At 37.5% G+C, this 23,878-nt stretch overlaps 2 protein-coding genes across 3 annotated transcripts; both read left to right on the top strand.

Annotated features, from left to right (window-relative positions):
* The first annotated feature begins 3 nt into the window (after positions 1–3).
* Positions 4–9,160, top strand: LOC103707011 (ruBisCO large subunit-binding protein subunit alpha-like). Of its 2 annotated transcripts, XM_026804617.2 has the most exons (9): positions 4–269; positions 460–622; positions 3,468–3,589; positions 3,764–3,971; positions 4,130–4,275; positions 4,355–4,661; positions 7,916–8,367; positions 8,527–8,849; positions 9,002–9,160. In XM_026804617.2, the coding sequence occupies exons 1-8, from the start codon at positions 216–218 to the stop codon at positions 8,812–8,814; spliced, it is 1,740 nt and encodes a 579-aa protein (XP_026660418.2). In that variant the 5' UTR covers positions 4–215; the 3' UTR covers positions 8,815–8,849; positions 9,002–9,160. The 2 variants fall into 2 exon arrangements, with proteins under 2 accessions (XP_026660418.2, XP_008789558.2); XM_008791336.4 differs by having other exon boundaries at positions 8,527–9,160.
* Positions 9,161–9,427: 267 nt separating this feature from the next.
* On the top strand, positions 9,428–23,812 carry LOC103707009 (P-loop NTPase domain-containing protein LPA1). Its single transcript, XM_008791333.3, is given in 9 exon segments — positions 9,428–11,934; positions 12,162–12,329; positions 12,751–13,067; positions 17,078–17,159; positions 18,981–19,403; positions 19,627–20,367; positions 21,642–21,746; positions 22,546–22,754; positions 22,756–23,812. Coding segments are annotated over 8 exon segments (2,187 nt in total). The 5' UTR covers positions 9,428–11,934; positions 12,162–12,173; the 3' UTR covers positions 22,910–23,812.
* The last annotated feature ends 66 nt before the right edge of the window (positions 23,813–23,878 follow it).

Below are 23,878 nucleotides of genomic sequence, written 5' to 3'. Positions count from 1 at the left end.
CTTCGCGCCGTCTTTCTTTCTCGAAGCATCCAGATCTTGGAGTCTTCTGGAAGCTCCGGCATTCACTCCATTCCCACCCCGGCAGTACATACATAAGTAACAAAAACTCCTCTTTTCCTGTCGCTATTTCTCCGATCCAGGAACTCAAAACTCCTCTAGGCCAAAAAAGCGGCAGCCGCCTTTGATCCAAAGGCTCTCGATCCGTTTCCACGGAAATGGCGACGGCGAATGCGATCTTCTCAGCCTCCATCCTTCGCTCCCCTCTCCAGGTATTTCTCGTTTTGCTAGGGTTTCGGATTTGATTTATTTGTCGTGAGATTTTGTAGAGGGAGAGAGAAAAAATAAACTCGTTGTGGTGGTTAATTTGGTGTCACGATTAATTCCTTCTCTTGTTTATATCTCATGGTTTTTTTTCTTTTCCGTTCTTCAAATATTATTGTTTTGCGTTCTGGTATGCAGCGGGAGGGCTTGAGAAGGAGGGCGAGCCAGGGGCAGAGGCCGAGGCAGCTGGTGGTGCGCGCCAAGGCCAAGGAGATCGCTTTCGACCAGGCCTCGAGGTCTTCCCTCCAGTGCGGCGTCGAGAAACTTGCCAATGCCGTCGGAGTCACTCTTGGCCCTAGAGGTATTCCATGATCTGTATTTTGCTTCGGGAAAAAGATCAATCTTCTATTATCTTCATTCTGCTATGCCATGTCTCGCGCTTCTGCTATCATCATTATATTAGATGATGATTTTCTTATTGGATTGCGAAGGAGATGGCATTTACATATTGGATTTTCTCCAAATTTATTTCTCGCACTTTTGGTTGCGTTGTTTTTGTCACCCTCTCGACCTAGCGGCAAGTGCCAAGGAACATGGCAATAGCTGCACATGCATTAGGTCGGCCCCATGATCATGCAAGGAATCCTGCTAACCATAATTATAAACCCATCCCAGCAACTATCCAACAAACACAGCACGGTAAAGCTTCAAAACTATTGAGATCTAATAACTTCAATTGGCCATACGCCAATTCCAAAGTAACTGAATTAACATCGTCACAAGCTAAACATTAAAACAAACCTACTACCCAACCAACTAAACAATTCATCAAATTCTCCAAGTTTAACAAGTGTTACAAGACAACATTTAGAAAAGGAGGTTTGCAACAGCAAAAACTAAAACAATTTTGTTGGTTCACACACTTTTCGGGTTTTGCTCTAAACTCATCCCCAAGCACTACCTGCCAACCCTTAAGCGTTGGGATCTGAAAAGTGAGGGAATTAGTGAGCTCAAAGACCAGTAAGTAAACAAAAACCATAATTGGAAGGATCAAGCAAGTACAATAAAAGGAGCTTTTAACAATTTATGGATGCATAGAGCAAGAGAATTTAGTTAACAAAAATAGGATTTCCACAATCAAAATTGCACTTGTATTTTTAAAATGCAACCTACAAGACATTTTCTAAAATCAAGATCTCACATACAATTCTAATAAGCAATGCATAAACCATGCAAAAACAATTTTTAACTTATTATGGCCACATCATCCTTGTGAAAAGGCCCAAATTATCTTATTTCGCCCATGGAGATTAGGTCTAAAATCCCGCATTTAATCCTTGTAGGGTAGGTCAAAAATACCGCATTTAACCTCTACAGAGTAGATCCAAAATGGTCAAGTTTTGGAATGTTCAGACTTCAGAGTGCTAATGTATAATCCCACTGGCTAGGTCCAAAACATAACCAAATTGAGAGTCCAAAACAGAAAATTGATTCCAAAATATTCACAAGTTCAGTTTCATTGTGCTTTCCAAATTATAATAATGGCTCAAGGAGTTTACCAAATTTTCAAATCATACATAATTTATCCAAGAGTTTCCAATAGTTAACAAATGTGCATGGTTTGAAGGAAGAGTCCAAAGCACATTCAAAGGTATAAGGTTTCGAAGTTTTAAAGTTTTCGATAATTTCAGTATTCTGTTAAACATGTCTACTAATCCCTAATCATGAACATATAATTTTTGAAGAGATTTAAGAGTTCCGGTGTCACAATCTTTACTTGCACGATCCAAATGTGTGCATGTAAAGGAACATTTTTCAAGAATAATGGTTACAGTTTTTATTTTCGATGTCGTGTCAATGGCTAACTAATATCATGCTGTATTTGACGAGCATGAATGTGCTAACAAGAGAGCGCTGGTATGGATGTGTGCTAGTGGTGGCTCACATCACATGCAAATACTGATTCCTTATCATGGATACAAACCTGCACGGTCCGAAACTCTTAGCATTTAGAGGGCATATATGTATTTCATTTGAAAGAAGTGTTCCACGAAGTATAATCCATAATTTTCAATGCATTCTTGTAAGAAATTAATGTAAGAATGTATTTTAAAGATATGGTGTTAAAACTCTAGTTAGGTAGATGTTAGTTACCAAACAAGTTCGATCCAACAAGCAGACCCCTTCTACTCAATTCAATCTCTCTCTCATATTTAACAATCAAAAATAATTTTACATCAAAATATAGCCTCTAGAGTACTATAATAGGAAGCACCTCATCAAAACACATGTAATTTCTGAAAATTCAATGCAAGATAAAAATTTTATATTAATAAAATGCAATTTTAAAATTTACAAAATTTAATTAGAAATATTGATAGGCCCCAATGGATATTGTCGACTTTAGGTCTAGATTTTTCTAAAACAAAAGGGTCCATAAATATCAAAAATAGATCACTAAAAATTATAATATTGGTTTTATTAGAATCCTCAAAGCATGAGGATTCTAAGGGTATAAGCTATGTCATTGGAAACTCACCAGAGGTGATTGGCAACATGAACCTAGACCTAGGTTTTTCTTCAATCTAGCACAAAGCTACCACAGTCCATCAAATTAAAGGCAATAGAATTGGGTTTGCCTTCATCAGGCATGGGGCCTCGAATTTGACCTCTTGTTGTCCAAGATACCGGTAACCTCTCCTGACACAAGAAAGATGTACATTAGAATTAGATTGATGGAAAGAAGTACTACAATAAAGAGGGAGAGAATTAGTAGAGGGATAATCTCCCCAACATAGATGGAAAATAATAGAAAATGGGAGAAGGAAAAGGGAGAAAGAGGGTTGATCAGAAGAGAAAGATAGAAGGAAGGTGAAGATAAGGCAGCGAGGAAGAGACTACAAAGAGAGATGGAAGTGGAGGTGGGTGGATGATGGTAGAACAACCAGATGGATGGCGATAGGTGGCAGCACTCGAGTAGAGAAGCTAAGAGGAGAGTGAGGGAGAAGAGCGAAAAGGGTTGGGGGGTCCCCACAAGAAGAAAACAAGAGGGGCTCAGGTTATATGGGCTTGGCTAGGTCCAAGTCCAATCCAGGTTGGCTGAATTTTTTGGGCCGGGGTGTTACAGTTTTATGCCTTACTTGCATGACTGGATTCATAAGTTTATACCTGGGGATTCTTTGTTGATGTTTGCTTGTAATAAACAGGGAGGAATGTTGTGTTGGATGAATTTGGAAATCCCAAGGTGGTTAATGATGGCGTTACAATTGCTCGCGCTATTGAGCTTGCTGATCCCATGGAGAATGCAGGTGCAGCCTTGATACGGGAGGTATACACTTTGTTGCATTGCATCCTTCTTCTTTTGTACTGTCTTCTGGTACTTAGGGTGTCATTGCATGATCTTTTAAGGTGTTTTTTTCTCTTTGAAAATTAAATCTTGATAGATTTTAAAGTGCAATTGTATAGGGGTGGATGTTTATATGTTTCATTATCTTTGTTGAAGGTTGCAAGCAAGACAAATGACACAGCCGGTGATGGCACCACGACTGCATCAGTTCTGGCTCGTGAAATCATATTCTTGGGTTTATTAAGTGTTACTTCTGGGGCAAATCCTGTTAATATCAAGAAGGGAATTGACAAGACTGTGCAGGGGCTAGTTGAGGAGCTTGAAAAGAAAGCTCGGCCTGTTAAGGGACGTTCTGATATTAAAGGTGCTGGCAGTCCTTTTGTATGTCTGAGCTGACTTTGTGTGTTTTAGATGCTTGTGTGAACATTAGATGAATAAATCATAAATGTCTTTCTTTTTTTGATAAAAAATTATTAATTCCCAAGTGAAAATTTGCTAAAATTATGTTATCTGTTATTGCAGCTATTGCCTCTATCTCATCTAGCAATGATGAGTTTGTGGGCAACATGATTGCTGATGCTATTGATAAAGTTGGTCCTGATGGTGTTTTGTCTATTGAGTCTTCGTCATCATTTGAGACAAGTGTTGAGGTTCAGGAAGGAATGGAGGTGAGTCATCTTTAAAATCTTTCGAAACTATATGCGTTTGTTTTTCGTGTCTAATGCAGTGTTGTAATCATGCTTGCAGATTGACAGAGGTTATGTTTCCCCACAATTTGTCACGAACCTTGAGAAGTTGATCGTGGAATTTGAAAATGCCAAAGTTCTGGTGACTGATCAAAAGATTTCAACAATAAAGCAAATTATTCCTTTGTTGGAGAAGACAACACAATTGAGAGCTCCGCTGCTCATAATTGCTGAGGATGTAACAGGGGAAGCTTTGGCAACCCTTGTTGTGAATAAGCTTCGGGGTGTTCTCAATGTTGCTGCAATCAAGGCACCTGGTTTTGGTGAGAGAAGGAAGGCAATGCTTCAAGATATTGCAATTTTGACGGGTATGTTTGGAAGACTTTGTTTCTTTCAGAAATAATGTGCATTGTTCATGGTCAAATCATGTCTTGCTTCTTTATGCATGAAGCAGCTATACTTAACTGCACATGTCATCCAATCTTTAAATCTTTTAAATTTGCTCTTATGAGGAACTGACATCAATCTGTGAAAGTCATTCATTAGGTTCAAACTTCAAAGTGTTGTTCCATACTATACTTAAAAAGTCATTCTTGTCTTTGGTTAACTCAGTATGCATCACTTACTGGCTTTACTAGTGAATATGCATCAAATTCTTTATGGACCTGTAAAGTCAAACTAGATTTGATTTCCCACTTTTACTTGATTTTTGTTTAATATTTGATCAAATTGCATGCTTCATACAAAGGACATGCCATTGATCAATAAGAAGAGAAAAGGTGTTATTTTACATCTGAATTATAGAGGAATGCTTTATTAGGAACTAAACTCTGGAGGTTTTTATCCAGGTTTTGACATTGGTAATTTGCCCATTGTTCCTATGATTTGGTTATGTTTATTCTTAAGAAAAATGTAAATCAATGACAATAGAGACTGACATAAGTGCCCTTAAAATTGATGGTCATGAGATACTGTAATTCAATCAATTTGTTATCTTGGGTCCATCAGATGAACGATGGAAAGGTATTGCCAATCACAAATTCCTATATGTTTTAGGACTTTTTGTGTATATTTTTAGTTATTTAGTTAAATGGAGCTGTCCTTTCTAAGGCATATATAGCAGTATGTAGGTTCCTTCATGTGTGTGTACCCATTTCAAATCTCAGGAGGCGTTTGGTATGGGGTGATCATCCCAAAATCAAGAATGATGTGGGTGGAGGTGATGAGATCACCGTGTTTGGTTGTACTACGGTAATCCTACATGGCAGTGATCCCAAATTACTCTCACTCATCAAATCACCGCTCAACTCAGTGATGGGATGTCTGGCCTTGAGATCGGGTATCCAAGATCACCCTAGGGCAATGATCTTGGGCTGAAATTTAGGAACAAAAATACTTCTCAATCATATAAAAAATATTGTTATATCAATACACCATTATTATATTATATCATTATATTATATTGTATTATATTATGTTGATATTATTTATATTGCTTCTATTTGCCTTATTTTCCTAATCAAAATAAATATTAGTATTAAAAATAATATATTATAAATATAAATAGGAATATTAATTCTATAATAACAATTAATATATCTTTATTGGATTAATAATTTATAGGACTCATAAATATATTTTTATGAATATATTAATAATTAATATATGGTTAGTGATCTTGGATTCTTATGGAATACCAAACAAGCTACTCATGGATATTTGGAAATTTTTAATCACTGGAACATAGTATACCAAACGTGATGATCTTAGATCATCGAGGATCAGATTACTCAGGAATAAGAATTATTGGTGATCTAAGATCCCATTTGGGTCACCAAACTTGACCTTAAAGTTTTACAAGTTTTTGGTGATAAAGAGTTTTAGGTAGTTTTGCTATCATGTTGGTCATAAGTTGGTTTAAGGTCTCAGTGTGGCTCAAACTGGAGTTTTTGAGTTTTTGGAAGATGATTTTATGGCTGTTTAGTGAAACCAAAGTAGTGAAACTTTTGTTGGCAGCTTGTTTGGTAGTTGATTTAGAATTTGTTTTGGTGGGAGTATATGTTGGAACAACAACTTATTGTTTGGTTGATATATGATTATTGTCTTCACACAGTTTGTTCGGTATATTCATTGATATCCTAAATTTAAGCTATTTTTGCTTATATTATGTAAAGGAATAGTAATAGTAGAGATGGTGGATAAGGTGTCGAGGTGCTTTTGTGGTGCTACAAGACAAATACAGGATAAAACAAAGCAAATTATATGGTAGCAATAAGAAATTCATTTTCGTATTCAAAATGTTCTGCAGTAGAGTATTCAACTAACAAGATTGACATGATATAAAAGAAAATGTTGAAATGGATGCATGGTAATGCTAGGAGGGAAAAGTGAGGAACAGATATTTTAAAAGAGGCATATGTGTTGCACTATAAACATGACTACTGAAGGAACTGATGATATGAGCATTTGCAACAAAACTTAAGGATGCCTTAGTAATAGGGGGTACTCAGATCCATGTTATAAGGTGGTTGATGGCGAAAGTGATTCTCTAGACGTCAGGTTTGAAACTTTGTATTCACCAAAAAAGTAAAAGTAAAGATGGAGAGTAGAGGGGGCCCAGGGGGCTAAAGATGGACAGAAGCTGAAGAATGGATCTGTAAAGCCTTATATGTCCATTTAAGATTTATGAAGTGACTCCAGAATGGTTGGGACCTAGTATTGATGGCTATGGTTGTGGTCTTTCAATCTCGCTGCTGAGCGAAGTGAAATATATAGATTCTTAAAATTCTTTTCTATCCTTTAGACTAACTGAGATTTATCCTTTTGCAACCATGTAATAGGTGAGGAATACATAAAGCAAAATCTTAGTTCTCCTGAACTTAGGTGAGGCATAACTTTCTCTCTTATAGCTTTTCCGATTCATATTGGTCGGCATAGTCATTGGCTTAAACATTGGCCATGTAGCAATTTTCTATTTCTTTTTGCTCCCTTCATCTTTTTGATGTTGTACTTGGTTTCTTGGGTTCACCTGTTCCAGTTCAGTATAGCTCTTCTCCTTATGTGATAAAAGATTCTTAGTGAAAAATAATAATGGATCTTTGCATATATAACCCTGCAGTGCAAGGAGCTTTACATATTTTGTTTAGAGGAACCACCAGACTCAGTGCATGTGTACTTCAACATATGAACATGTGCATGTTTGTGATACATTAGTGAATATATGGGAATGTGAAACATGTGCCTTCTGAATACCTGACTATTCCGTGCATGCATTTACAGAAGCATGATCTTATAATTTAATGAATTGGCTAGTTTGGCAGCGTATGACCTGAGTTGAACTTTAGAAAAATGTGGTACCTTTTAATTATAATGTTTTATAAAGAAGCTCAGATGTCAATAGTACTGCAATCATCATTGTCTTTTTGTACAGAATAATGCCATTTTTTGTTCCAGGACTGACTTTTTACTTGTTCAAGTTAGTCTGTGCTTATCATGATTCAAATCGTAATCCATTCCTAGTTTAGTGAATGTCCCTATTATGGAAATCTATCAATAAAAATGAGCTCTTTCCATTAGCTTTTCTGATCTGAGTATCCTTATATGTTTCATCTTGTCCGTATAGGTGCTGAGTTCCAGGCCCAAGATCTTGGCTTGTTGATAGAGAATGCATCTGTGGAGCAGCTTGGCACTGCAAGAAAGGTCACTATCTCTCAGAACTCTACAACCATCATTGCAGATGCAGCAACCAAAGATGAGATCCAGGCCAGAATTGCCCAGTTAAAGAAAGAGCTTGCTCAGACAGACTCTGTTTATGATTCTGAGAAGCTGGCTGAAAGAATCGCAAAACTATCTGGTGGTGTGGCTGTTATAAAAGTTGGTGCTGCAACGGAGACGGAGCTTGAGGACCGCAAGCTCAGGATTGAAGATGCCAAGAACGCTACTTTTGCAGCTATAGAGGAAGGGATTGTTCCTGGTGGTGGTGCTGCCTTTGTTCACCTGTCCGCTAGTGTTCCTGCCATCAAGAACAAGTTGGAAGACCCAGATGAGCGCCTGGGTGCTGACATTGTGCAGAAAGTAAGTTATCTGATTCATCTTATTATTCATCCGTTTGTAATGTATTTATAGATGACTTTGCCTTTGCATCTGGATGAATTGTGTTACAAACGATATGCATTGGACTTGTTACTGGAGTAGCTTATTGAATCACTTTGCCTTTTAAATTGTATCGAGCAGGCACTGTTAGCACCTGCAGCTTTGATAGCTCATAATGCAGGAGTGGAGGGGGAAGTGGTGGTGGAGAAGATCAAGGACAGCAAGTGGGAGGTTGGTTACAATGCAATGACTGACGAGTATGAGAATCTCGTAGAAGCTGGAGTCATTGACCCTGCAAAGGTGGCCAGATGTGCGCTACAGAATGCTGCCTCCGTGGCTGGAATGGTGCTAACAACACAGGCCATTGTGGTGGAGAAGCCCAAGCCAAAGGCTCGCCCCGCTGCACAACCCCAGGGCCTTACCATATGAGATCACATTGGCTGCTTTTGTCTGTCGAGTACAAGGTTAGGGGAAGTCACAGATGAATGGGAGTGTCGTTTGAAGTAGCATTATCGGATTTACCTTTAAGTGGACTTTTCATTGTGTTTTCATATTCTCGTTAGTTTTTTTGAGATGCTTAATGAAGTCAACACTTGATATGATCGTACGAATGCAGGCATGCGGTAATTGTTTCACCATAATGAGGTTTTTTCGGTACAAGCACTGTAATGTCTTCCATATTCCAAGTTAATAGCAAGCTTGATTTGCATAATGTCATCACACGAGGTAATGTCTTTCATATTCATATAAGAATTGGCTGAATGGTTGTTTTGCATATGGCAAATCTCTTCATGCTTTCTTTTTTTTCGCTTTTCTTTCCTTCCTTGATCAGAATATGTTTTAACTCTTTATTCCATTACCGGTTTATATACTATTTGCGCCGGACTGTGTTAGTGTGTTGGTGATAATTTGGCTAGGAGCTGAGCCTTTGACCTTTGCTGTTTCTGAGATGCAGCACATTGGAAACTTGTAATGGGATAATCAAGGCCTTAGTGTTATCATTTATTGCAATTATATGTTCATGTTTTAGTTTTATCAGTGCCAAAAAGCCAGTAATATAGAACAGTCTTCGAAAGACAATAAGGCACTAATGGAGATTGGGATGGATGGCAAGAACACAATTGCGCGAAGAGTGCTTAATTGGCACCTTGCAACAGAACACCCAACAAGAGGCACATTGGAGAAAGAGTGGTAATTAACATCTCTTTGCTGATCAAAGGCTACATGATTTCCATGCTGCTCCAGGTGGGAGAAATCCGTATAGCACCACGGTAAGATAACTATAGCAGTTCTTTCCATGAGAGAATGGTCTGAAGTTTAAATGGAGGCCATCACAAGCATTCATATTCCACTTTGGGAAGCTGTCAACCTGGACCTCGAATTATTCCCAAAGTTTAAATGCCCGACATCATATTTTTGATGTCCATAGAATTATTCCTTCCATGGGTCTGAAGTTTTGAGTACATAGAATTATTCCTTCCATGGGTCTGAAGTTTTGAGTAACATCCACGATTTGAACCTTTGGACTCTGAAGGCCTAGCCTTGAAGAGTGACAGGCCAACAAACTGTGCTAACAGTTGTTGACCTTAACTAAGGTTTAAATATGTGTGTGGATCTCATTCATTTCTTCTTCTTCTTCTTCTTCTTCTTTGTGAGAAATTTTGGAGGAAGTAAGGCACTTCCCCCAACTTTACTAAAAGTGAAAAATTATTTACAAAATGGTAATTACAAGGAGGAAGGAGAGTTACCGTGGTAGTCTCAAGGAGGTTTTTACATCAATGGAGATGGTGAGACACAAGATTTGTAAGCATCTTATGGCTATGCAGATATTTTCCCGTGCTTAGATTCTTCCACGAGTTGAAAGCGTGGAGAGTTTTCTAAGAATAAGGAAAGAGTGTCTTATAAGAAAGAATCTTGAGTTTCTCTCGTACCAATTGTCAAAAGCTATTAAAAGTTGGTCCCAACCCCTCCTCATCACCAACTATAATGTATTGGCTCTCCAAAACGTCCAAAGGGCATGGATACGAGGTGGCCACCCATCTGACTTGAGACATCATGTCATAAGAGGACCACAGGATTCTTGAAATAGGGGACTTAAGAAAGAGATGGGAGATAGTTTCAACACGTGCACCACAAGCTATAAAAAATATAGATTGGTAATGGATGTGGCAAGCACAAATGTCTATAATCATCAAAACAAAACATATGGTCTTCTCTGTGAGCATCCTTGTGATTGGCTTTTAATAATTGTTGATATAAGTTAGTGTTCAATTCTATATATCCTTGGACCTAGTATGGGTAAACCTTGAATACACTTTTTGTGACTAGCTTTGTCTTTCTAGTTACTTCCATAAACATTTTAGTAACTCCTCCTTAGGTTTGACTCATCATATTAAGTGACTTCTCCATAGTTTCAAGATAATCGAAGAGGCTCATTAGTCTAATTTGGCATAATGCGTTTCAACTGTATTTTCAAAAAAAAACTAAATATATAATTGACTAAGAACAATAGTATTTAGTTCTTAATCATGATAATCCAAAATTTTATTTTGGCATTTTAATTGCTATACAAGTAGATCTCAGACTTTGACAGGACTATCATAACCAGACAAATCTAACTAGTAACTATTTTTTTTCTTCATGAATCTCAAATTTATTGTATTCTCAAAGAACAAAAAAAGTTTACCCATCTCACAATTATGTTGAGTTGTAGACAAATTTTCCAACTTTTCTCATATCCTTAAGCAGGCACTTTTGATGTAATCTCTGGCATATTACTCTCTATAAACAACAACATTAAAAAAATATAATCCCTGTCCATAACGTAACTTTAATGGATGAAAATTATGTGCTCTATTGAATAAATCACGTGATGCGAACGTGCCTATCAAAAGAACAACGTGAAGTATTCATCACAATTTGTCTTCTCTCAATCAAAACAAATTAGAAACATGGAAGACGTGCACCGAGAATGCAGCCGCGACATGGGTGCTTGACAAGTGGACCCCCTCTTGAAACATATAGCTACCACGTGGGAACCACACTTTGTCGCATTGCCAGCGGGGCCCGGAGATCTCCTTACACGTGCGCCGGCGTCCCATAGTCGGGTCCCGATCAAAACTTCCTCTTATTTATTTTAATCTTTTCCCGCAGGAACAGCGGACCAAACTGAACCTTGTCACATAGCCCCCGGCGTTCAACGAAATCTACAGTCCCTTCTAGAACCATTCTCCGACCTCTCATTCGCCCGCCACGCGTCCCATCCGACGGCTGATACTCGAGTATGTCGGCGATGTGAAGCGTGGCTATCATGCAACGGTATTGGAAGTTGAGATTAGTAGGGCTCTTGTAGGAGGAGATCCGAGTAGGACGCGACCGCGTATCTTGAGAAAGGAGGAGGAGAGAGAGGCGTTCGCGGCGAGGCGTGGAAGCCAAACCGAAGAAGAATGGAGAGGTCGTGTTGGAAGCTCTGGTTGTGGCGGATGGAGGCCCCTCTCTTAAAGAAATCCTAACCCTTGGTCCCCCCGTTCCCCCTTCCAATCCTTAAAGGTTAGTCCTCCGATCTCTTGTTTGTTCTTTCGTCTCGATCCGGCATCTGTACCGCGGCATTGCTCTGTTACTTTAGTATTCTTCCCGTCGGTTTTGGTTTCGGATGTGATTCTTGGTTGGGATCTGGAATGCGGGGGAGTTCTTGATTGTTTTGATTGTTTCCTTGGGTTTTTTATTTGGGTTTCTTGATGGATTTCTGGGTGGGTTTTGTGGTGGGGGATTTGTAGGGATTTTTGGAGATGTCGGAGTTGCCCAAGCTGCTGTACATTGTGGTGGTGGACGAAGGAACGACAAGGAGAGGGGACGAGAGAGAGGGCTCGCCGTTCCGGTACACGCGGCCGGTGCTGCAGAGTACGCTCCAGCTCATGGGATGCAAGGCTCGCCACGCCTTCAAGGTTTACCTCTCAAGATCCGGTGGTTGCTTTCAGTTTTGTTTTGTCTTGCAATATTCCCTATGTTTCTTTCTTTCCTTCTTTTTTTTTTCCTTTTGAAGAACAAAAAAGGATTTAACTGGCGATCTCCATGCTTGTGCTTGTTGATTCAGATATTTGTGTTAGGTTGGCGGTCTCTGTGACAAATTAGGCAGCAATTTCTTATTCTTCCCTTGTTGTGGTTACTGCATGCATGATCAAATATTTTCAATTTAACAAAATGCTTGAACTAGTTAGATTAAAGGAATTATAGTAGTCTGTTATAAAGCCCCCAATGAGATTGAAAAGAATACTGAAAATTGTTATTTATTTTAATATATGGATCCCTTTCCGTTGTTAATTGTTAATATCTTGGCATCTAAAATTCATCTCATTTTCTTGTCAGATTAGCCGAAGAGTATTTGAAGTGATGAGAAGTGAAAACATATCGAAAAGTGATGCTTGCGAAAGGCCATCTAGTAAAGGAAATGGATGCAAAAAAAATGAACATTGCCAGGCTGGTTGCTTGAGTCAGGAGGAGGTCAGCAGCCACTTGATTCGAGAGGGTATAGATACAAGTAGCACAATACTGTTTGAATTGTATAAAAGATTAACAACTGTTGTTGTTACACGAGAGAACTTTTTAGACGTCGTTTGTGATGCTCTATCCATGTATAAGTACGTTGGTCCCAATCAACGAGCTGACTTGCTCCTAGCATGCAGGTAAGATGACATCTCTATCTCTCGTCGGGATGCTATTGCCTTACTTGATTTTCCTGAGTAAGAATGCTAATGGATTAGACTGAGATGTTTTGGATCATCAGAGCTATAAGTTCGAATTGTTTAACTATATCTCACATCATTACTTGTTGTTTAATTACATAATAATTCATATACAGCATGCAGACTCCTTGTTATTGTTTACTTAGTCATTGTATATTTTCTCAAAGATGGGCTAATTTACCCTTATGGTTGAACAGTAACCAGACAATTATTATGTGCCCCTGATGCATGAAGTCTTTTTTCAACAAATCAGTATTAGATCAAGCACCATGATATTTCTAATGTTTCTGGTTGAATGTTAAAAATCTATGATGTTTACTTCTATTCTAGGAATAGGAAAGAAAATTCCCATAAATATTGGAATTCAACAAATTGTTGATCCAAAACTACTTTTCTAAGTGTTGATAACATCTCCTTAGTTACCAATATATGCTCCATTTTGTTTGCTATTTTTGCATCTTGTTGTAAAGCTGACTATTGAATTCTGAAAAATAGGATAGGCTTTCTACTTCTGTTTATATATCATGCAATTAATTAAATTAGTATCCACTATTATTTGCCACATTATTGTAGTTAGATATATGTTAAGATTTTTCTTTTGGCAGCCATAGCATCTCTCTCTCGCTCTCTCACTCACTCACACACACACACACAAATTATTGCTCATCTTCTTGTATACTGGTGTAGAAGTACTTTATCTAGAAATTGCTCATCTTGTGTATGTCTCATTTGATTTATTATCTCCATTCATTGTTGAGCTTCCTTAACCTTCCAAGAATAACAATGGGAGTAAGAAATCTTCATACTGCTGCTGTCCTACATAAATCTAAAGAGGACTGTACACATGCTAATACAAGTAGTAATATGATCATATAATATATTCCAATCCGAATCTAGCTAAAGGTTGTCAAATCGCCTAGGCAATCTTAGGCATTGATGCTGTTAAATATATAGGTTTGGCTACATGGTGCATAGGTGCAGCTACACATGGGCTAGGAGGGGCAATGCCCAACCCCCACCCCTGACTTCAAAAAATTACAATAGTTCACATGTATGGGCCTCTATGATTTTCTGTTTGCATCATGCACGGTTCCCATAGCAACCCTGATTTTTTTCTCTTGTTTTATACAAGGCCCCTCTTACCAAATTTGTAGGTGAGGGGAAGCCCTAGAGAGAGAGAGAGAGAGAGAGAGAGAGAGAGAGAGAAGGTAGACATGAGGGGTAAGCAATGTGGGCTATATCAAGGAAAAGAAAGGGCAGTATGGTAGTTTTTTTCCCCTTTCTTTATTTTTTTTTTGTGAACTGAGGGAAGCATGGTGTTAAGGATGGGCACTATTTAAGGATTTTGGAGAAAATGGAAAGTAATGGAGAAATGGGACAAGTTCTCTCCCCCCACCTCCCCTCCCAAAAAAAAAATGATTCACCTATCTTTCCACAAAAAAGCCTTTCTTTACCTTCCCGATTAGTGAAAGATGTAAATTGTCCTTTAATTTGGAGCATCAACAATTAATTAGGAATGTGCCTTAAACACCTATAGTTTTTTCTAAAACAGTGCAAAGATCCACCATTTCACTAAGCTTATTTTTTGGACTTGCATTTACCTTTAGCTTTTGCTTTTGAAAAATTTCATTTTTATCATTTTTTTAGATTTCTCTTTTTGTTGGTCCTTTTTCTGTTCAAAAAATTTCTTTGTTAATTTTTCTTTTCATATCCATTGTCTATGGAAGTTAACAAATCTCTATTAAATATTCATATATTTTATAATTTTTGTATTTTTAGTTGTAAGTTTTTTTCTAACCTTGTATTGTATGTCCTTTTGACATAATACATGCTTCTTCATGGTAGGTCATAGTGGCTTGGTATAAGCATTAAGGTCATAAATTAGAAAAAGAGAAAATAAAGGAAAAATTACTACTTAATTGACATGGTCTAGCCACCCCTTAATTCTATTTTTAATTCACTTCAATTTCTTTCCTTTTGTTGGTGGAAACTGAATATAGAGTCTCTTGAGATTTCAAAATAAATAATGAAAATAAAAATATATAGTGATTTAATATAATTTATTTTATGTGATAAATAATTCGTACCAAAAAATTAAGTGCAGTCCTTCTATAGATGTTTGGACATCCTTAATATATTATGCCATTTTTTTATAATTAAAAACAACTTCTTTACATGTAAACTTATATTATTTGAATAATGCATTCCTATGGGCCCCCTAGGTTGAAATCCATGCTCCACCCCTAGGTGGGCATCCAAGTAAAAGTAATATTAAAAAATCAATAAAATTGTATGTTTTTGTTACAGTGTTATATATAGTTTACAAAAGGCGCATCAAAGAATGCCATAAATGTAATTGCCAAATAATGACATCTTTGAATTATGTAATAATTTTTCCAGTAAATGTAAAGCTTCTTGGAATGTAACCTTCAAGCTTCAATTAGTATCTTAGGGGACATGTTGTAAACAGACCCAGCTTCTTTATCTCTTGAAGCAAAATCCGTTTTACTCAAAGAGTAATGCCTTTAAGAAATCAATGAGCGAGGTGCTTTCTCGGGAAAGGTGGCCCATAGATGGCTAGAAACCCATCTATGCACTAACCTAAACCGATTTAAGCACTAGCCTAGGTGCTTGGGTGACTGTGTCACCTAAAAAATGCCAAGCACTTGGGTGGTTAGGTTGTCCTAGTAACTAGGCTGGACCTCCTAGGTGTAGGCAGCCACTTACGGCAGCCTTGGATCCATTTGGTGGTTGATTAGCATAACGGTAAAAAAGAGAAAAACGACACATGTAAGGATAAGCTACCTGGCATTTTCTTCAAAGTCAAGGGGAGTTCCTGACAATAAACGGAATTATCAATTTCTTCCTTCCCCTAATTGGCTTTTATATCCTCAAGTCTTATCATATTATTGATGCCTGTTAGAGGTGCACTTGTGGGGTTGGAACTCTAGTTTAATTCAACAGGGATGAAGGTTCACAATATGGAATAATGAGCCTTAAAAAAAAGGGAATAAGGAAAAAAGAATGAAAAAAAGAGAGTATAAATCAACAATTCTTGGATAGATAAATCCGTGCTAGAAGTTTTTATATGGTTAAAAGTTAAAACAGCTTGATATATAGGTTGATTGCTCAGTCATTTTCCTTTTTCTTTTGACCAATCATTTTTCAATGGAAGATTCATTATATACAGTTACTTTTTCTAAAACAGCTTGCATGGATGAGTAATAGGATCTACACAAGGAAAATCACTTGTTAGTTATTAGGGCATACCGAATGCATCCGGGTCAAGATATGGCTTTCAAATTAAGTTCTGAATTAGTAGATGTTGCCAGAGGTCATATTTAGTATAAGAGCATTAGATCTTGTTGCAGCTTTCTTGCTTAAAGTTGTTCTATGTTTTGACCAGCACATATAGATAGCACACATTTTGGCTAGTGCCTTCTGCAGCAACAATGTTTGGTTCTCAATTTTTAACATTCATGTTACAGTTGACACAGTTGATTGCTTAAAGTTCTACTGTATAGTTGGGCACGTGCACATCAAGTGTGAGTCATTCTGACTCTCACTGTTCTTGCCACCGATATTGAAATTTTTGGATGGATAAAGATTTTACTTGTAGTCATGTTGAATTCACATTAATACCTTCTTTAACATAACTTTGCTTTGTGTGAGGGAGTTTGACTAAATTCAAAGCGTTTTGCTGGAAAGTTCTGAATGGATGCCCTATAAACCTGTTTCAATATTAAAATTTCATGAAAGGCATCGATATTGACACCCGTATGAAATGATGCCCAATGTACCATGTTGCATGCTTCTCATTAACTTATGTATAAAGCCAGTCAAAATTTTAAGCTTAACAAAGGTTTTTTTGGTTCTTCAACCTATTGCTTTTGAATTACTTCAATGTGATCCCTAATACTCACTTCTTTCCCCCTCCCTCTCTTTTGTAGAATTCGTGAAAGAAAGGAATCTGTAACAGTTCTTTTGTGCGGCACAAGTGGGTGTGGCAAATCTACTTTGTCTGCTTTGCTGGTACATACATTATGGCCCTATAATATAGAATTTTTCGCCATCTCAAATCGGATGTCTGAATTATATATTTGAAATTCTATAAAAGCTTTATGTTTCTATTCAATTTAAAACAATTTTTGAACTATATTGCCATCACAGTTTGGATTTCTGAATTATATTTTTGAAATTATGAAAAAATTTATGCTTCTATTCACATTCAAAACAATTTCTGAACTAAAATTTTGATTTGGCAGCTGCATTTTGGTATGGCTTCTAAGTATCATTTCCCCCCTTTTTCCCCTTTTCTTCAAAAATCTAATTGGACAGGCATTGTGCTTTATTTTCTCCCTCTTCCAGGCAATCCTGCTTGGTGTGCTGTTTTCTGGGGTCATCACAAACTAACTGCTCCCTAAAGAGCCTTACAAATTTCTACTAGACCTGTCTTGATTATAAAAATTGGTCTTTCTGTGGTATCTAGTTTTATTCTGGTATCTTCATTTCCAGGCTATCATATACTTGTCACACAGTCGTCATATTAAATTATATGAGCAGAAGCATATGAGATAAGGTTACTTGCACAAGTATAGGTTGTATGGAGCACCTCTAAACTTTTGGATTGCTATTTTTTAAGTTATTTATCCACTTCTGACTTCCTCTTCCCCATTAATTGGTCATAGTTTTATTTAGTTGCTTCAGTTTTTGAATGCAATGATGAGCTCCAGATAGAGGCTCAGTTATGGTTTATACAGTGAAGATCATGAACTTGTATACTGTTCAGACTAGGGGAAAAAAGAAGGTTGATTTGTCTAGATGTTGTGATTACTTATTTTTATCAGTTGTCATTCCAACATTAGTGTATCTCAACCAATACTCCTAAACACTTATTGATATATGCCCAGCAAAGGATAGCTCTGATGTAGTTGGAGCTTTTTTCTTTTTATTTCTTTTCATGTGTTATGCTGCAATCTTTTAGTACATATTTGTTTTAAGCAACGTTGATAGGATTGGGGATCGAGTTGTAAATCATCGAGTGGGCTGGATCTGATCGGATTATAGATCATAAATTTTCTTTGTTTTCTTTAAAAAACTCCAAAACCATATAAGAAATGTAAAATGGGTTATGAGATCAAATATAGATTAGATGAATGAAGAATAAAAAGCCATTAATACAAGAAGTCTAGTTTCCGCCAGCATAAGCCCAATACAGCATGTTTAACTAAACAAACATCGTGTTTGGTTATTCACAATATTTTATATAATACCTATACTTAATCATCATTCTAGTCCAAATTCAGGAAACAGCAAGGATAAGATTTTAAGATATGGATGTAAAAATGCAAAAATTGTCTTATTTTTTTAACTTCATAGACTCCATTTACAAGCTTGTTAATTTCCTATTCGATGCTTATTAATATATTCAATGCTTATTAATAATAAGTATTTAATAACTGTCGAATGAATTATAGGAAAAGGAGTATACTTGTTTTAGTATCTAAATAGCATAACCATTATGGATCTTATGATCTAAGGAAATATATAATTCATAACACAGATTTAGACCTGCTTCAAAACAAATCCTGATCCAAAGATGAAATTTAGTGTTTAAGGCCATTTTGATCCGGATCTCAAGAACTGGATCATGAATCATAAGATTCTAACAATGGTTATAGGCAGGTTTTGCAAATGATGTACCTTGGTTGAATATTCAGCTTTGGATACATAAAAAATCTTAGACAAGCAAAATTTTGGAAGAATTAATCACATTTGGAAATTTCTTGTGGGATCTAGAGTTGCTGCTTTTATGTAGATTCTTGATTACAGTCTATGCGTACTTCCAAACAGGGAAGCAGATTGGGTGTCACAACTGTAATTTCTACCGATTCGATACGTCACATGATGCGGAGCTTCATGGATGAAAAACAAAATCCACTTCTTTGGGCTTCAACATATCATGCTGGTGAATGCTTAGATCCAGTGGCAGTTGCTAAAGCAAAGGCTAGACGAAAAGGAAAGAAGCGTGCTGTTGTTTCTCACCCAATGGTTAAGGAGGAATTATATGATAGTACTTTAAATAAAAAATCTGATGGTCGATCTGCAGATCCAGTTTGTGGAACTGAGTTGATCGGAAAAAAACAAATGGCCATTGAAGGATTCAAAGCACAAAGTGAGATGGTTATAGAAAGCCTTGATCAGTTGATTAGTGCATGGGAAGAGCGAAAAGAATCTGTTGTTGTTGAGGGTGTCCACCTAAGCCTCAATTTTGTGGTGGGTACTCATGCAGTTGTCTGTTTTTCCCTTTTTTTCTTATATAATCCTTTATTGTATGATATATTTGGCATTTTCTTAAAAAAAATATTGGAATATTGTCCGGTTGGACTTATTTTGAACTCCATTAAGTCTTCATGCATAAACTCGTTCCTATGTTGCATTTGATTTCTTTTTTTCTTTTAATTGCTAATTGATGGCTTATTTTATTTTCATATCTTAGATGGGGCTCATGAAGAAGCATCCTTCAATTATTCCTTTCATGATTTACATTGCAAATGAGGACAAACACATGGAACGATTTGCAGTACGTGCAAAATATATGACCCTGGATCCAGCCAAAAATAAATATGTTAAGTACATCCGCAATATCAGATCAATTCAGGAGTACCTCTGCAATCGGGCTGACAAGCATCTGGTGCCAAAAATTAATAACACAAATGTTGATCGGAGTGTGGCAGCTATCCATGCCACCATCTTCAGTTGCCTACGTAGGCGAGAGGCAGGAGAGCAGCTGTATGATACAACCACTAATACAGTGTCTATAATACATGAAGAATATAGAAACCAGTGTGCTGCTAACTCTCTGAGTTCAAAGGGAATGTTTCAATTGATTCAGAGGAATGGGTCCTTTAGGCATTTGATGGCGCTTATTAATACAGATGGATCTGTTGCCAAGGCTTGGCCTGTTGAGTTAGTTGGTGGTCACGGAATGGCCACATCTGGAATGGGCAGTGAGAAGTGTGTGGGAAATCTTATGTATGGCCCCTTGCAGATTGGGAAGGCAGAGCTGGTTAATCTTCAGTTTGGTAATTTTGGGATCAGTGCATGGCCAAGTGAGACAGGTGATACAAGTCACACAGGAAGCATCGATGACTCGAGGGGTGATGGCACTGACACTGGTAGTAGATATTATTCTTCCTGTTGCAGCTCTCCAAAGATGTCAGATGAGCCTGCTAAAGAGGTATGTCTTACTCGTTACTTTCAGTATAGGGTTTGGCTGGGAAAAAAGTCCATAACTTGCAGTTAGTCTTTCATAGAAACGTACTAAAATTTAATACAAAGATAATCCAATTTTATAGGTGGAGTGTTAGCATGATAGCTGTAAATATCATATATGTTGTCCGAACTTCTCCAGTTCTAGTTAATTGAAGCCTGGTGGAACTTCGCTCGATTGTGTATGATTTTTAGTCCTGAATGTATAATTGGGCTGAGAAAGATTAACCTATCTTTTGATAATGATCAATCACATATAATGGTGTTTCCTTTCCTGAAATTAAACATGGTCTCTTCACTCCAATCTGCCCAGCTTTTGTTCCTTCATGTTTTTTCATAATGCGTTTAAATAGACATACTGACAAAGCCAGCGGTTCTGTTTAGATAGGCTTTCACAGTTTTCTGCCTGAGATTTGCAGTTCCCCATATTTTATGTGATTAGCAGAAGACAACTTTCTTTGGGACTACATTTGTGTTTCAATGCATCCAATGGAAGCACCAAAGAAAACTTACTGGTGTGTATCAGGCAGATGAGGGTTGTGCTAGTAGGCATTTATCCACAAAGGATTTTCCCGTGTTCATAACCAATTTGACTGTTTTATTTGCCTCATGGTACATGCATTGAATTAATGCCCTCAGACATTATGGGAATTTCTATTATGTCAGTTACCAAGGTTCTTCTCGTCCAAGTAATATACTCACCTTTCTTGAGTAGTTGCAGTTCTGCATACGGAACATTGCCTTCTTCCCTTCGTCTGAACGTCTAAGTCTCCAGGACAAACCACTATCCGATATCCAAACTCATAAGTAAGTAAGTTTCTAGATAACAAAAGATTATGTTGCACGACATTTCAGGTTCCTGTTAACTGATGCACTGAGATGTTAAAATGTGTGCCAGTAATAAATTAAAGTGCTAGTTATCTTTACAGTGAAACTAATTTTCGTTAAGATGTTAAAATGTCATCCGATCATTCATCTGCTGTAAAAATTTATAGTCATTTAAGGTTCATGCATGCTTAGTGTTCCAATATTAAGTTAAAAGTTCTACTTATCTTGACAATAAAACTATTTTTTGTTAAGATGTTAAAATGTTATCTAATCATTTATCTAGCTGTAAAAGTTTATATTGTCATGAAAGGTGCAAGCATGCTAAGGCTCATAATCACTATTAATATGAATAAGTTCTGGGTACCTGAAACAATTATGTTTGTCTTCACTTTTAGCTAATACTTATCCTTCCAGCTCAAGGAGGAACTGTCGGTATCTGGTAGTGAAGAAGAAGCTGATGATTCACCTGATGGCGACAGTGATGAAGATCTAACGGACAACAAGGAGTGCCACGAGGAGGTAAGAACTGAAAAAGGCCTTCTATTTTGTTATACATATTATAGTGTATTTCAATTTTCAAGTTAATAGTTAAGCATATTTGGATTGTTTAGTTATTTGTGCTAGAAGACTAGCTGTAATAGATAAATTGGTTGCATTCATCAGTATTTATCCTATACATGGTGTTCGAGAGACTACTCTCAGTCTACTGCAATGCAAGTTGAGATCTGATAGCATGTCTCAAGTGGTAAGCCATATCCGTAAGTTGCCATGTTGTTTGTGAGTAGTTCTGCTAGTTGAGCCATAGACAATGGTCCAGAATTGCCATATCTGATTCCAGACAGACTTTGGGATCATTGAAACAGTTGCAATTCCATTAAATCATGGATGATGAGCAAGGAAGCTGCTTTCCATGAATACAAGTCATTGTTTTTTTTTATCATGCCATCCATTTATTTTATGCTGTATGTACTGCAACTAATATCCAATGTACTGCAACTAATCTTACAGTGAAAAAAAGAAGGCATTATTACAGGATGGATGAAAAAATAATGAAATATTCAGCTATGCAGGGCTCTGATATGAAATGACAATGAACTACATGATTGCAAGTTGAAATATGCATCTTTTGTTAAATTCAACTTTCACCCTCTGTTTAGTGCAAATATTTTGCTTGCCTGTCTGATTCCTTTTCATTGTTTTTCTATGGATGGCAATGCTAAGCTTTTCTGGACCATTTCCAAAGAGTGCCAGTTCTTTTGTGTTACTACCTTCGTAGCCAAGTTATCTTACCTATCTCTCATTGATGTTTGTTTCTCAGATGGAAGGTTCTGTTGATGAGGACTCAACCAAGACTGATGAGGAGTATGATGACTTGGCCATGCAAGATGGCTTAGAGAATGGTTGCTGGTCTGACGATGATGAGGGCCCAAACAATGAAAAGATATTTGTAGACAAGAAAAGGGAAACAGTGGACAGCTCAGGAATGACAGAGAAGTACCAACACAATCTGGATCTCTTCTTGAAGATAAAGTGAGCATGTCACCGAACAGCCATATTCCAACTCCCTCCTCTCTGAGAGAAGTTTGGACATGAAAATGATGAAACATTCTTTGAGCGGCTCTTTGCAATTCCAAGGCCGGATGCAAAGCATTCCAGCCGTAGGTGAGTCTGAATCAATGTAGAGGGGGCTGGTTCTTTAGTAGCACTTTAGAGGTGGTATGTATGACCAAAGGACTGCTGGACGAGGTTAGTGTAGTTAGCTCTGAAAGAGTGAGGCGGCAGCAAATCTCTCCTGTTTTGCTTGTTCCATTCTCAAGTTGTAGAGGATTTTATGTGTCCATATTAGCTTGTCTGCCTTTGATTATCTTCTATAACATTTCTCAGGGGTTCCCATCACCTTATCTTGCTCAAACTGGGAACGTGGCGGTTCTGTTGTGAAGATGGGTATCCATGGGTATCCATCAGTATTGTGCACTGGTTGGAAAGAGAGGAAGATTCTCGGAATGTTCCACTGACAGAAGGGTGATGTACGAGTACATTATATAGTTAGATGGTCATCCCCTTTCAGAAGATTTTCGATTCTTGGTGGTCCATCTAGTTGGTGTCCGGGTCTTTAATGCTGTCACCGGTCATGCCATTCACTCCATCTGGACATTCGTGCACTAAACGCTCTGGTAATATTGATGTGTTCATTCAAGTTTCTTTACGCTAATGAAGATTGAAAGGAGCTATTTGATACTGCCTCTGCTTGTTTTTTTAATCAGAGGCCCATGGGATGCCATGAAGACTTCCGTAAGTTGGTGGCTCTAAACGGAAGGAGAGGCATCCATGGTAAATCCAGGTCGCATATTGGAAGATATACCATCCAAACATTTGCATCTGGAAATTCCGTGGGTGGTGGTGGAGTGTGACTAGGGCACTACTCAGTTCACCTAGTTAGAGCCCAAGGCCTATCGGGCCTGTTTGGCAACGTTATCTCTCTTTTTCTGTTTCTTGAGAAAGTAGATGGCATTTGCCGGAACCTCTGCTATTAGTTGCTTTTATCTTCACTCTTATTTGAAAGTATTTAATCTTTGCTAGCAAAAGCTTCTTACACTCTTCTTCATTTTCCTTTCCGGTTTTTGCAAACAAAAAACAGGAAGCAAAAACCG

This window comes from Phoenix dactylifera, chromosome 18, assembly GCF_009389715.1.
Source record: "Phoenix dactylifera cultivar Barhee BC4 chromosome 18, palm_55x_up_171113_PBpolish2nd_filt_p, whole genome shotgun sequence".
Lineage (NCBI taxonomy): Eukaryota > Viridiplantae > Streptophyta > Magnoliopsida > Arecales > Arecaceae > Phoenix > Phoenix dactylifera.
This window is presented reverse-complemented; position numbering and strand designations above follow the sequence as displayed.